The 16,200-nt window shown below is 41.0% G+C and overlaps 1 protein-coding gene across 9 annotated transcripts in view; it reads right to left on the reverse strand.

The window, feature by feature from the left end:
• ARHGAP26 (Rho GTPase activating protein 26) overlaps positions 1 to 16,200 on the reverse strand; it is a 204,690-nt gene that overhangs the window by 59,334 nt on the left and 129,156 nt on the right. For all 9 annotated transcript variants that reach the window (XM_077924490.1, XM_077924492.1, XM_077924488.1 and 6 more), the window contains exons 16-17: positions 14,796 to 14,854; positions 12,327 to 12,432 (exon numbers count right to left, since the gene is read on the reverse strand). In XM_077924490.1, the coding sequence (XP_077780616.1) occupies positions 12,327 to 12,432; positions 14,796 to 14,854 (165 nt within the window). The remainder of the gene's footprint in view (positions 1 to 12,326; positions 12,433 to 14,795; positions 14,855 to 16,200) is intronic.

Below are 16,200 nucleotides of genomic sequence, written 5' to 3' on the forward strand. Positions count from 1 at the left end.
TAAAAATTGTGCAGCACATCAGCTTTTCGCACGGGATAAATTTAGTTGCTCAAACAAGCTACTACTTGAAGGGGGGAATCAATTAAACAAGACCTAGCAAGCTTTACAAATCACAGATCTTTTGAGGCATCGAAGATTCCGATAAAAATATGATTACCAGCTTTAATGGAAAAACATTATGCAAAGCCATAAAGTCAAAACAGAGTACTCATCACACTCTATTTAAGTCATACTGTAAGAATTACCAGGCCAATAGGGCACGATTAAAAGAAAAGAAAAGCAACAATCTATAAGAATCTTCTCAAGTCAATCATTTAAATTATTATTAAATATAATTACTACTACATATTTCATTTGACCTCTTACCTACCCTTCACTATGAGGTCTCAGTCTGCAGCAATTTATATATAAAGTATTAAAAACAGTAAAAATAGATTACAATCAAAATAATAGGATGGGTTCAAGTATATATGTTTCAGGTGTTGGAAGCTAAGGTAAAGAGGTACACACACATACATACCAAACTTGTGAAGGCAGTAGAACTACGAAGAGGGTTCCCTCTGCAAATCTAAACACCCAAGAGGGTCTGTAGGGAAGTAGGTGCTGTTTCATATATTTAGGCCTAAGTTACTTTAGAATATAAATGGTAATGCGAGCACTTTGCATTCAGCCCAGAAAGAAAGCAGCAACAACAGCAACAGTTTTAAACCAGGGGCTATGTTGGTTCTAAATGGAATCCCAGCAAGTAAACTGGAAGCTGCATTTTCTGAATCATCTTCAAGGGCAGTCCTCTCCAGGGAAAAAGTAGCCTGCAATCAAGAATTATGGCTTCGTGGCTGCTGAGGCCGTGAGGATGTCAGGTGATAGACAGGTGGGCAAACTGGGCAGACTCACCTACCTGTCAAAATGGCTCTCTGGGGATAAGGGATGTCAGTGGGCTTGGTCCTGTTCCCCACCCTGATTTGGACTCTCCTCCATAACAGGCCTAAAATGGTTTCATATTGTTTAAATTATAATAGTGGTAAATAATAATGAAGTGACCTATTTGAATCCCAACCACCTGTGTCTAACACCTTTGCTCTTGTAAATGGTCAATGGCTGCGCCAAGCTGGCTGCACCAGTTCTTTCTAGAAGAACACTGCCTATGAGTTTGAAAAGTTGTTTCTTTGGTGTTATTTGACAAAGATTCAAGTAATTTAATACATGCAACATGGAGGGGATTAGGGTGGGAGGGGGTGGCAGGTAATGCCAACAACGAATTAAAAACAGCAATAGGTACAAGCTGTCAAGATTCTTTGGGGGGAAAATTAATAGTTTAAGAAGTCATACCCCAGAAACTGTGCACAAGCTTCACCATTCTGGTGCCCTCCAGAAATTTTGGACTGCAACTTTCATAATCCCTAACCAGTGTAGGCAATAGGGATGATAGCAGTTGTAGTCCAAAACACCCAATGGCTTGGGGAAGGCTGCCTCAGACAACCCATGAAACAATAAGCATACAAAAATGCAAATACACCGCAACAGGAGACAGAATGAAAAATGTAGGGTTTTGCAAGTGACAGTTATCAGAAGGAGGCAGTGTTAAATGTGAAGCAAACTAATCCTGTAAATAGCTGTGTGTGTGTGTGTGTGTGTGTGTGTGTGTGTGTATCTACATCTATATCAATTATTTGCTATGATGGTTTAACCAAATCAAAGTTTGCATGTGTGGCAAGCTCCAGACAGCCTAAAGCAAGGCCCCAGCCCTCCAAAGTCTTAGAACAAAAATGAAGAAGCTTAAGAAAATAATGGTAGCTTGGACAGTTCACAAATGGAAACATGACAATAAATTCAGGGACTCTGAAGCATCTGCTCTTCAAACGGCAGTTACAGGTGGTTTCAGTTAAGCACAATCAAAAATAGGCAAGCAGATTGGTTGCACAAGCATTTTGGGTAATTGACAGTATGCTCTTTCAAGCATTGCCCTAGTTTAACTTTGAAGCAAAACAAACACCACAGAAACTCAGGGCAACTGAGAAAAACACTCAAAAAAGTGTCATACCTCCAACACCAAATCAGAAACCAAGGGATGATTAAATCTGAGGTAAAAGCCTTCACTTCCACAAATATTATTACATCAAATTATATTAACTGTCATTGCAGCCTTTCCCTTTAGTTCATACCATGTTTTATTTTATTATTTTATTTTTGTACTGATTATTTAAAAAAAACACCTTTATTGCTACCATCAATTCTTTTTGTGGTTTGATATGGGCCGTGTTTACTCAGCTTCATGCTAAGGATATGCCCTTTAAAATAACCCAAAACTTCTCATTTATCAGATCCGGGTTGTTTTTTGTTTGTATTTGTACCGCTGGACGGCAGCATTCTTAATCCAACACAGTGATGCCACAACTCTTCAGATACTGTCCTGCTTCAACAGCTATAGTCTGTGAGTAGACCTTGAAACCTATACCCTCAAAGACACTAAGGCCTCCTTATCTCATAAGCAATCCTTTACTTTGGAGTTACTCAGCAACTTTGAACTCAGGTGCATACTTTGTTGTGGGCATACGGCTCAAGCTTGAATATTTTTAGAAGTGCCCAAACTCTGAAGAGCTGGGGAGTGGATGAGACTCCACCAGGTGTTCAACTGATGGCACTTGGACTGAAGCACCAAGGAACCCACAGCAGAATCCCCTTGAAACAGCCCTGAGGAGGCTCCTTACACCAACACTCAAGATCTCCAAGACTGCCGATGGGGGACCTGATGAGCTCTCCGATATCTTCAGTCAGTGTGTAGTCTGGGTGGTCTTCCACAGAATTTAGCACTCCTGGGATTATTTCTTAATCACCATGAAAGGATGACTACCCAGAACAACCAACTGTAGGGAATTGACCTAATTCCTAGTATTCTCCTCTTTCGTTGACAAATTTTATTCCCCTGTGCAGCACCCACAGATTGCTTATGGAATTATTCCAGCCACCATTTAGCAATAACTTTTGGACATCCCAACCACCTACCATTTAGAAAAACCTTTCAAGGAATAAATTATATAAGTTGCAGGGTGTGCATAGGATAGTCATGGCTCTGCACTAATCCACAGAAGAAGGGAATTCAGGTGTGAGGAGAGATCATGATTGGGCAAGGGAATCCCCTTGTGTGGAGATTCTCTAGACACTGGAATCAGAACATATTCTCAAGAACACAAAATGCACAGTGGCAGGAGAGGGTGTGGCTGTTAGGTGAATTGGCATGATAGGGGAATACTAGCCCATCAGGCTCCTCTCACACATCCCCTGTGGGGTTTATCTGAAGCCCTCTGTCCTGTTGTACAGTCACTAAACTCAAGCTGCCCTTAGGCTTCAAGGTTAATATACCCTTATTACAGGCAACTCAAAATATGAGTGTGGGGCAAAGCTGCTCTTGCAGCTCACATTGTGGGGAAATATTTTCACTCAGTTGTGAATACTGCTCTTTGAAAAAGTTGTTTTCTGGCCAGAGGTACACATTTTTTCCACGCAAGGTCAAAGCACCCAATTTGCTTTTGGGAAGGTGGGGAAGGCAATGTTTATGTAGCAAAGCCCAGAGAATTAATGTGAAGCCTTTTTAAGACTTCAGAGTTCAGTGGAAATTCCCAGACAATATTGGATTCAAACAGTTTCCTGGAAACACAAATCAGTCAAATAGCAACATAAACAGCCACCACAAGAGTGAAGGCAGTAGGGCCTCATCCAGAACCATGAGCCTAGTGGGAAAAATGGTGGGGACATGGGGCAAGCAGTAACACTGCAGAACCTGGTGGACAGAGCTGAGGTAATTGCTTCTAACTTTGGAGTGGTCTTGATTACTCCCAATAAGTCGTAGCAAAATCGCACCCCGTGATCAGTCCAGTTGCCTGCTCTGCTTTCCAAAATCAAAAGGATGCCCTGCCAATAATACATGTGTGCTGATTGTCCATTAAGCAGGTGCCTTTGTGTGGAGCTGCAGAAAGACTATCTTCACTTTTTCAGGGGCTGTGAATCCAAAGGAAACACTGGATAGGAAGCAAGACTGCTTCTCTCAGGTCACAATGACATTTTTTAAAATTAGAGTCATGTGGTTTATTTATTTTTTGTGCCAGTGGAAGGGTGGAGGGGAGAGGAAGTAGGGAGGGAGCAGGCTTGCTATCCAAACCAAGGCAAAGACAACAACCGAAAACAGAAGTAAATGCTATGACACAGTGCCATTGAGGGTTGTGTAACCTTCAATCTTGGCTGTAAATAACTAGCTATTGTTTTACAGAACCAGTAGGAACCATTTAGAACAAGAAGGAAACAACCTGCACAAGAGATTAATTAAGAAATTGTTTGCTACAAATGTCTTTGTTTATAAAAGCACCATCCCATTTATATAGCGAAGGAAGTGTGCAAGTGTTTGAGTTACACAGAACTCTGCCAGAAGAGCTGCAGAAAATTTTGAAGAGAACATTCTATATAAGGCAATGCATTTCACTAACCAACACGTACCAGTGAATCATTATGCAAAGTTCTGAATCCCATAAAGCTCTTCTAGCAAAGCCCTTGAGTATATTCCCTTAGCTTCTGGATGGGGGAGTGGGGAATCTATTGGATTGAACAGAGAAGGTATTATTGCACCAAAACAGGAGCTGTGCCACACTGGATGAGAATGAATGGTGCTGGCGACAAATCCACATGTGTGTAGAGGATGGAGAGAGAGAGTGCTCACCCTACCCCTAAATCAGATGTTCAACATTATTATTTTTTGACCTTGCAAGGAAAATAAACCAATAGCTTGGGTGAGACTGCTATAAAACAAGAGCTCTGCGTGTAAGGCGATAAGAAGCAGGATGAAGTAATGGCAACCCAAAAGCACATCCAAGAACCACTGGTGAACAGCAGCTGTACAAACTGTTTATTTAAAAACAACTGAAGACATTTTTTAAAGTGCGGTCACCATTTCAGAATAACCAAGGCCAAGCTAGAAACTAAAGATAACTATTTTGTTCCCTCAGTACAAACAATTATGCTGAATATTCTGCTGCTGCCCTCATATGCCTCTTAGAAGACGGTTACATTATTGTATATTTATTACTTCTCTGCCTCATCCTGTCTTACAATTATGTTCAATATGTAGTGAAAACTGTTGTACTCAAGAGAATACAGTCAGAAAACCGAAGTGCCTATAAAATCATACTGACAAATTCAACAAGTGAATCAGGTGAGATGCAAAGACCAGCCTAATTCCAAAAAATGAACATCTTCACAATCTATAACTTTGATAATATAGGGTTATTTGCATAAGAACATTCACTTGAAAATATGGATTTAAATAATTATTTCCCACTATACAGCACTGTATGTATAATATGGCAAAACTTTCTGTTTCTTGAACCTCACTTATGTTACTTTAGAATTGCTGATTATCTCTTTTCTCTGCAATAATTCACAAGCAATTACCCAGATAACATATCATGGCTAGTCATGAAATTTAGACTGCAGTCTCACTTACCTGGGACTAAGCTCCATTGAACTCAGTGCAATCCTATACTTGAATAGACATATATAGACTTATACTATTAATCCATTTACAGCTTTACTTGGACAAGTTTTCTTTCATGGACAGCAATACATTTGCTACGTCACTTCTTACTTTGCTAGGGGCTGGGGTATTGTTTAGGGGTTTTTGTTTGGCAGGGGTTGTTACTAGGGCTGGGTGATAGCAACATTTCAACATCACGGTGTATCACCAGCCAAACACCGTGGTTTGGCAATATACAGCGATGTGGAAAAAACCAAGATGATTTTGCCTCTGCCCGAGAGACACCAGATGAAACTGTCCGAACTCTCATCTCGTGGGCTGTGACAATGCAGCTTGTTTGTGCTGCTCAGCTGGGGGGAAGGATCATGCTTCCCCCCAACTGAGACAGCATTGGGGATCCTTTAACTGTTCAATGCAGGGAGTGGCAACCGTACTCCCCTCAACTGAGCAGTTTCACAGAGCCCCTGCCCCATCTCTGGCTTGCAGAGCCAGCACTGGGCTGGGGGCTCCTTTAACTGCTCAACTGAGCAAAGGGCAGCTGCACACTCCTCAGTCGAGCAGTTTAAAGATGCAGAGGGAGGAACAAGCTATATCAGCCATCTTATTAGGGCAGAGTGGGATGGCGGTTTCATTCAGTGATATATCGCTGGTGAAACTGCTGCCACTCCTGAGTCCCCCTGCTAACAGCGCCCACTGAAGGAAGGAACTCTTGACTCCCTCCAGCGGACAATGCTAGCAGAGGGACTCAGGAGTGCTGGCGGTTTCACCAGCGATACACCGCTGAGTGAAGCCGACATCGTGGTATGCTCCTCATATCAGTCCTGGACGATATATCAATATATCACCCAGGCCTAGTTGTTGTTGTTATTTTTGGTATCTTTGTTATGTATCTTATGAGTTGTGTCAAAATTGTTCGATTTGGTTGTGTACTTTTTGATATTTTGTTTATGACTACTTTTTTATGCTTGTGTAATTTTTATATGTTGTAAGCCACCTTGAGCATAGTTTTAACTTTGGAAAGATAGATAGATAGATAGATAGATAGATAGATAGATAGATAGATAGATAGATAGATGATAGACTGGTAGATATAGATAGAATCTTGCGTAAACAGGGACATAATTAAAGATACTCAGAATAAATTGTGTACACTCATTTTTTTAAAGTATGTTTTTCTCTAGGCTCATTTATTTTTTTGTTTCACAGTATATCAAATTCTTCTTTAAAAGATAATCAAGCTCTATTATATGAGTCCATTTCATGCCAAAAGACAATGGGTTTTTAAAAAGCTCTACCAGAAGAAGAAAATTGTATTCATACCAGTCAATACTACCCCCACACATGCTGGTCATGAAACATTCCAGAGCTCCTACTTCAAGTACCCAAGGCTAAACTCTTGGCATCAGTCCAACACCACAGTGACCTACTTTGCAAAGCAGAAGTGCTTCTATTCAATTTAGGAGAAAACAAATATTTCTGGCCTTCAAGATGTGAAATTCTTACACTCACTTTATAGTGAAGCAATTTGTCCACACTGCAAGTCATGTAACAGCCATAAAATGTGAAGGGGAGGCCAACTTTGTCTATGAAGAACAGGTTCAAGGTGCAGTTTAAAAAACAATCAAGAATTTCCATTTGGGAAACCCCCTATACAAACCATATTCTCCAGAATATATCTCGAAATAATATTGGCTTAGAATGGTTTCATAAAATGGCAAGCCCAGGGCCACGAGACATGACCTAGATGTTGCTGGGCAAGATTATAGAGAAGGAACAACTAAGCCACATTCATAAAGTCATGACGTCATTCTTTGTGGCCTTTCTTGGCAATGTTTGGGCTATCTCTAGTGCCTCTTGGTAGTCTCCCATAATGCCAGATGTTCCAACTGCTTCCATCCTCCTCCACAGCATAAACCAGAGCCAGTTTAGTGCAGCGGTGAAGAGTGTTGGATTGGACCTGGGAGACTAGGGTTCAAATCCTCACTCAGCCATCAAGCTCCCTGGCTGACCTTGGACCAGTCTCTCCGCTTAAACTATCTCACAGGGTTGTTGTGAGGATAAAAATGGCAAGGAGGAAAATCTTGTATACCCCTTCCAGCTCCTTGGAAGAAAGGTGGCATAGAAATGTAATACACAAACCCCACAAAATGGTAATAAATGAGCAGGAATAAATATTTTTCTGATTTTTAAAGCGTATTATATTCAATAAAATGCTTTGACTCTGATTAAACTCAATCTCTCAATACAAGCTATAGAGGGATTGAAACAGGAACAACAGGTACTTCACCTAGGTGAAGGCTGACAGAGGCCTTTAATGTGATAATTGTTCAAAATTGTGTGGGTTAATATCTGTGCCAGCTTCATATCTGGTCTCCTTGGAGAGCTACATCAAACATCACCCCTTCCTGTCCAATCACAACGAATGTTAAATACACACCTCATACTATATTATCCTTCTCTCCTATTGACAAAAGAACTCACACTGCCATGCACAAATATAGAGACTCATACCTTCCCTTGCAAAGTCTATATCTGGAACTTATTGAGGGATAGTGAAGAGAGACATTTTGTTCATCCTAAATTACCAGTACTTTATTTCAAAATTTCCCCAGATCTGGGATTATGTTTGTTGATCTCTGTCACACCAAACAACAACAAGTTACAGATAGGTAGCCGTGTTGGTCTGCCATAGTCAAAACAAAAAAAATTCCTTCCAGTAGCACCTTAAAGACCAACTAAGTTAGTTCTTGGTATGAGCTTTCGTGTGCATGCACACTTCTTCAGAAACAACAACAAAACACAGTCACAGTGTTTTGAACACTGAATAATTTCAAAGTTGCCCTTTAAAACAGATGGATAAGCAAACTCTACAAAAGCTTCCTAGATATTTATGACAGCTAGGGCATCAACTTGGCCAGATCTATACAGTCCATCGGAGGGAACTATCATAATAAGTATCCGACATTTTATCTTTCCTGTGTTCACTACTCAGACTCTTACACACACATCAGAATGCATGAATCTGAATTTGTATGAATCTGTGACGTCTATTATGAGGAAATGTCTTTATAATAGTATTTTAAAATATTCTAGTATTCTACTTTAATAGCCTGACCGATAAACTAATTCCAGGAAAACTTGAAATGAAGGTAAATAATGGCATGGAAACACTCCATGAAATGAGGACAGCCAATATGCTATCTAGCCTTTCAAATTAAAGGTGTTGCTTGGCTAAGTTGCCATGCAGAGGCGCCTAAAGGAATTATTCTGTCAGCACAAACACATTAAAGCATTCTTTGTCATATTATCTTTATACACCTGTGGTTCCACCTCTTCCCCTTCCTTCACATCCCTTCTGAAAACTCACTGATCCATTGATTTGCAAAGCTCAATCCCCAACAAGCATCAAGAACTGTGACAGTATTTCACCACATTTTACTGCACTGCCCTCATTTTTTCCTTCTTCCATTGCTTTGCCATTGCCTGTTCCACAGTATGATCTCCTTGGTAGCAGGGACTTGTGTACACCACATATAAAACTGTGTAAGCATCACAAACACTGATGGTGGGGTATAAATAACAAATATCATCACTTTTTTATGTGCAACAGTACAAAACCCTTCTGCTCTCTCTTTGCAACAAACAAATGAGACAGATACCATTCGTCCCACTTGACTTGCGGAGAACCATGGCAGCATGTGATTAATCCAAGGGAACTCGGCAAATCTACAGCTATGCAGGGATCTGAACACAACAATTTTGGGATGCTTTTAAGCTTTGCCAAAATGCAGGGGCAGGGGAGCATTCAGTGAACATTTCCACTCCCCATGATGTCCCACACTGTTCCATTGATACTAAAGACCTATTTGTGAAAGAGAAAAACTTCTCACAGGGAAATGGATATTAGAGGGAAATTATATGCATCTCTTTTTGGTGAGGCAACTAAATTGATGCTTCCTTGTCCCAATCTAGCCAAGGAGATGCCATCTATTCACACCGTTACTTTCAACTCACCAAGCTTGTCATCCATTCAGATTCTGCCCCAACTAGTCATGCATTAAGTGCACATACCCAAAACTAGTTTGGAGCAAACATCTGCTGCACAGTACTAGCAAGCAAAAAATACTGCCAGAAACATGATAGGAAGTGTCAGCCTGGTTACCTGAGTTACAGGCAGCTGTCTTCTTCCTCCCCAGCCCCCTCACCCACACATTCAAAGTAGGCATTTGCTCTCAGCAATAATGTCAAGTATCTAAAAAAGATGACATTATGACCATGTGGCCAATCACTTTCACCCAGTGATCCCTGATTAACTGGATCGCAAAGTGAACAAGCCTTTTCAAGAAAATGACAATGAAGCTGAAGTTGAAGCAAGGAAAGAACATGCACAAACAGGTGTGAAAAAAATACTCAAAATAGTAGGAGGAGAGAGACTCTTTCACTTCCCCACAAATGGCAAGATTTACATGAACAACTGAACCTCACAGTGCAAAACTACATTTGACCATGTGTTAGGTCTAGAGAACCCTATCTGTAAAGTTAAACACATTCTTTTCTTAATAAGATTTCATGTTTCTCCTTAAACTGCTTATCAATGACGCGTATGGTAAAAGAGAACACATCTTGAAGCAGCCGCCCTCTCTCACCCCTCCTTTTCCAAGTGTAACAAAAATCTTCTCTCGCTTTTGAACTTTCTTTTTTCAAATGAACTCATCATCACAACATTCCAGAAAAAGGTTTGGCTGCTAGAATTATCTGGAATTCCATATTCTTTTAGGGAAAGCTTTCAATTTATTTTACTAAGATCCAAACCAGCTTTCTGGTTTTAAAAGCCATGCTCTTCATTGCATGAACACATAGTCAAAACAGCATCTGGACTCTGTCTTCTTAAAGCACATTTCAAAGTTTGTTTGTTTTCCCTGTTTTATATTGCTATCTGTGTGCTGTTCCAGAAAGGTATTTATAGCCTAACTCATTCCAGCATTTTCCAAAGTCTTCTATGTTATTCCTGTACACATATTCCTCTGATACAGAGAGGAGGATGGCAAGTCACAGCCTACTAACTCTTGTAACTGACACATAAAGCTGCTTAGTCATTCCAGATGTTTTCCCCTTCAAATGCTAAGCAAAGGAGTGTTTTGGCAGTTGGAGCAGGGGGAAGTAATTTGAATGAGTCATGTAGCTCTGTTTTGCCACTATAACCCACATGTCTACCATCGCCATAGCAGAGACGAATTTTCATGACTGTAAAAACAGATGACGAAAATGAAGGTGGATTAAAAGGTAGAAAGTGGAACAGCACTGTGCAGTGAGAGCTTTTATTAACAGTAGAATTTGCTGAGTAAATGCAACAAATTAAATTCCCTTTCAGACCATTGCTAACACTCCTATGGCATCTATTATGACTACAAAAGTTTATTAACAAATGCATAAGCTCAAATTGCAATGAAATGTTATGCAAGGGTTAATTGAAAGCAGCATTATGAAACTGTCCACGTGTTTCCTAACATTTTGTTTTGAGTTTGTCATTTTAAAAAATAGGTTTTGGAATATGCTTAGATTATTGTACTAAATTATAATTTTGCCTAAAATGTGCACATGATAAGCAAATTAGTTATGATGTTAGGGGAGCATAAATGCATCTCTGGCATATGGGTAGGGGGCTAAAACCAGCCACAGAAGAGGGGGAGCATTTGGATCAGGACTGTGACACAGGTTTTTAATCACATGCACATATGTACATAGAAACAGAGAGAAAAAGAGAAATTTTCCAATAGATAGTCCCCCCCCCAAGTGCTTCACAATCTGGGTAAACTGAAGAGGGGACAACAAAAATGCACAGTGTGGGAACGCCCCCTCCCCCAGTGGCCAATAGCAGCTTTTAGGGGTGGTCTGCACTGGAGAACTGACAAGAGGAGGGAAGGGCTGGTGTCTGGTGTCTGTTCTAGTTTGACCCTCTGAAAGAACAAGAAAGAGAGCTCCTCATCAGGACCAGCCACTTTTTCTTTTTCTAAAGATCTGCCAGAGGAGGTATGTCAAATATATGTATCACATAAAACGTCACGTAAACAAACTGGGCTTTGCAACTGCATTACAACTGGGGCAGAGCAGCTATATATTGGATTTTCCACACTGAACAACAGTACAGTTCCATGCGTATTTTCACTCCCTGTTTCAATCTTGTTCGCAAATCTCTAACTTGCATTTCTTGCAAGAGCAACATGTTCCAAAACAGGGAACAGATCCTTGACCTCATATGCCCTAGTCACAAACCAACCACCCAGTACCACAAATATGCAGTGCAGAGATTGTGAAAAGCCTGGGCAGGTATTAGCTGGGGATTCTTTAGATTAGGGGTGTCCAATTTTGGTATTAAGGGAGGCAGATTATTCTCCAGTGAGTGGGCCAGGAGACAGAAGTATATCCTTCATGGAGGGTCATGCTTTAATAAAATCAATGACACATACTCATAGTTATGGAGCACATGCATCCAAGGCATGACTAAAAGCTCTGTTTAGGGCTGCTGATTGGTCACCTCTGCTTTTGATGCACAGAACCCTGTTCCAAAGCATGGCTTTAAACAAGATGCATGGGGGCAGAAGAGCTATCCATATTATTGAACAGACTTCACCAACCTGCCACCCTCCAGATGTTTTGGACTACAATTTTCATCAGCCCCATACAGCATGACCATAGTCAAAAATATTTGGAGGTTGGCAAAGGGTGTCTTAGATGGTTATTCCGTTTTTCCACTTTGAAGGCTGTAGAGAAGCATCCAACGGTTTATTAAAGCCAATGCACTTACTTTGCCAAGTGATTCATGAGCAAATGGAGCATCTGCCTATTTTTCTCAGGGAGCCTGTGTACTAAGGTATGGATCTCCGAGGTTCGAGATTCTTGATTCTCCAGTTCTGCAACATGATAAGATATTTTTCAGAATAGATCTGATGCATCAACAAACAACTTTACAATACAACTCTAAATCCCCGGATTTCCTTTAATTATATTTTTATAGCATGCACTATAAATAGAAAGATATATGCAGAGCTGGTTTAACGATTACAATACAACAATGCATGCAGAACACTTTCAACGTTCAAAATGCTAGGTACTATCATTCATTCTGTCAGGCTGCAGCAGAGGAACAGATGCAGAGCCACTCCATCAGTGCAACTGTGAGACTAGTAACTTCTGATACCTCATTTCCTTGAACTTTCCTAAACCCCAGCTGGTCAACTAGGAACTTGCAACTAGAAACATGTATTTTGCTTATTTCCTCCTCTCTCCCAATCCATTCTCCTTTTGTGCTGTGAATTTTAAAAGAGAACGCCTGAGGGCAGGGACTGTCTTTTTTTAGTAATCTGTAAGCTGCTCTAGGAACATTTTTTTTAGCAGAATAAGTGAATTAAAAAATACATTGAAATAAATTAATACCACTATAACCCTGTACTATTAATACCTCTATAACCAACTCCCAAACCTCCTGCATAGATCTTTGTTCCCCATAAAAGATGTGGGGAGCTTTTGAGCATAACAAGGTGCTGAAGGAAGTCCTTTTTTCAGCCTGAAAACATGTGCAAAAGCCTCAAGTTTACTCACAGCTGCATGCAGATTTCTGCAGACCACTCAGCATTGTGTGGAAAAGCTGTCTGCTTAGAAGCCAACTGTAAAGGGCTCTGTGCTGCTACGAATGAGTGTGGGCCTTCCCACAAATGCTTTCAGGAGTAAAGAAACACCTGTCAACCATCTTGTTACGTTAAAGGAGTAATCTCTCTCTCTCTCTCTCTCTCTCTCTCTCTCTCTCACACACACACACACACACACACACACACACACACCTGCCAAGCCTTTTGAAATGAAATTGACCTACATTGGCTCCCAGTATGTTTCCTAGCACAATTCCAAGTGTTGGTGCTGACCTTTAAAGCCCTAAATCGCCTTGGTGCTGTATACCTGAAGGAGAATATCCACTCCCATTGTTCAGCCCAGACACTGAGGTCCAGCTCTGAAGGCCTTCTGGTGGTTCCCTCACTGCAAGACGTGAGGTTACAGGGAACCAGGCAGAGGGCCTTCTCGGTAGTGGCACCTCCCCTGTGGGACACTCTTCCATCAGATGTCATGGAGATAAGTAACTTTACAACCTTTAGAAGACATCTAAAGACAGCCCTGTATAAAGAAGTATTTTAAAGTTTAATGTTTTATTATGTTTTTATATGTGTGGGAAGTCACCCAGAGTGGCTGTTGCATCCAAATCAGATGGGCAGGGTACAAATAACAACACCACCATCGTTTCTACATACAAGTGTCTTTGTCACAGCAGCCAAGTGACTAGTGGACAAAGTGTTGGACTTGGGAGACTTGGCTGAAGATTCCTGCTCAGCCATAAAGCTCACTGGGAGGCTGTAGGGTAGCCTCTCTCCCTTAGCCTAACCTACTTTACTGGGTTGTTCAGACAGTGAGCTAGGAGGGCGCCATGCAGAAGCAATAATAGTACTATGTACTCTTCAACTACTATGTAACCCACATACATGACTTAACCTACATTCTCCTCCCACTTGCCATTCTCATGAGAACAGCTGGATAAGCATGAGGATTATTTTAAAAATCTGGTGCTTGAATGAAATCAGTTCACTGCCCATTCAAGACAGGGACAGGGTGGTTTTCAGCTGTCTCAGTAAGTTTTAATGCAACTTTCAAATTCTACTCTTTGGTCTGAAATACATGACATCAAACGTCAATAAAAAAGCCAGAACGTCTTCCAGGGTGCCTGAGTCATGACACCACCCTGAAATTAAATGGAGGCGTTATCCCTATTGTGACACTTGGCTCCCAGACTGAAATGATTTGATTAGAGAACTAAATTCCATGGAGAAACTCCACGAGCATAGAGGGCTCCCTGGGGCAGGCATTGGTGCTCTGGTGCTTGGCTTATTGCTAGAGCCTGGCAACAAGAATCCTATGAAGGTGTGGCAGGGCTAGTAAGATCATCCTGCCTCCCTGGCTCTCTCTCTCATGTAATTCTAATTATGTGGGGGAACCAAATAAGTCTAGTCTCCCCAACAGGTACTGGAATCATGGAAAGCGGCAGAAATCCAAGTGGCCATGCAAGTGCTTCCAGAAAGTTCTGGCACATTTTTATTGAAGCAAGCTCATGGCAGGCATGCTCTCTTGCACCACAGTACTATTCTTATCTGCAAATCTTACTTTACAAGCTGATGTGCCTTCCCTCAAAAAAAGTTTTGTCTCCTTCAAGAGGTTCTGACAAAAGACTTACTTGCTGCTTTGATGAAGCTTCTTTGAAACTGATACATCATGAGTGGTCCAGGGAGCATTCTAGGATACGGAGTGGAACATACACAAATCACAGCAACAGAACACAAAACAGAACGGCTTGATATGCAGTTGGGAGCATGCCATCACCATAAATTCATTCTTAATCATTTATTGATTATTCAATTATTTGATTTCTATACCACTTAATATATATTTTTTAATCTCTAAGTGGTGTACAGAATTGAAGCAACACAGACAACTTAAACAAAATTTTAGAAAAATACAGAGTTACATAAATACAAAGATACTAATATATATAAATCAATATCAATTCATTATTTTTCTGACACAACTTCCCTCTCAACCTGCAGGTTCTCACTTAGGGTCCAACAAACTCTCAGCTCACCCACAAAAGTCTAAAACTGAGTTCCTGGAAGCAGTGGACATCACCCTAGTCTCTCACTCTAGGCTTGCATTTTATGGGCAGGTCTAAGGTGGGTGGTGCTTCTTCCGGCTGCCCACAGCTGAGTCCCATTCAGCAGCACTCTCCACACCCAGTTCTAGGTGCAGCAAGTTTGTTGAGTTTCCCAGGAGGATCCTGTCTGTCCCTCCTCTTTCTCCAGCTGCTTTTATAATCAATACAACTGAACATTGCCAGCTGTATTCAAAAATAAAAATAATAAATAGGGAGGGGGAGGGGGGAAGGATTTTATTCCTTTCTCTCCTAAAACCAAGCAACACTTCAGCATTAACAGAACGGGCATCATGCCATAATTAAGATATTTTAATACACACACTGCAAATACTTCAAAATAAAAAATACAATAACCCCAAAGGCAATATGATTATCTTTGTCCATTTTGATACTTAAAGCTTTGGTTGGTCAGCTACAGACAAGACAAGCATGAAGCAGACCAACACTGAAGAACTAGGAGCAGACAGGAGCAGATGTGTAACTAGCAGTGAAAGGGCATTTTTGGAGGTGGTGATCCAAGTACTGAATAGCCCTCCCAGTGAGGTTCACATGCCCCCAACACTATGATCCTCCACCTATGGGTGTTTTAATCACCCAGACCTTTTAAACAATATAAATTTCACAATCTGAGCCTCTCCTGATGGGAGAGAGGGGATGATGAGGTCTGAATACCTCCCCAGAGGCTGGAAATCTTCTCTGCCCTTCTCTCCTAAAGTTCAGTAACACCTTCAGTTAGGAATACACAGTGCGTGCTACCAACAAACGAATAGCTCTGTGTGGATTAGGATCTAATCCTGCACTCTGGATAGATAGCAGCAGCTCTAGAAAGACCTATCAAAATGTATAGCGCTGGAAAGAAAGATGGATAGAAACCGGTGCTGAGATTGGATATCCCTCATCATGCTTGTGGTTTATGACCTGCTGCCAAATA

This window comes from Podarcis muralis, chromosome 2, assembly GCF_964188315.1.
Source record: "Podarcis muralis chromosome 2, rPodMur119.hap1.1, whole genome shotgun sequence".
Classification (NCBI taxonomy): Eukaryota; Metazoa; Chordata; class Lepidosauria; order Squamata; family Lacertidae; genus Podarcis; species Podarcis muralis.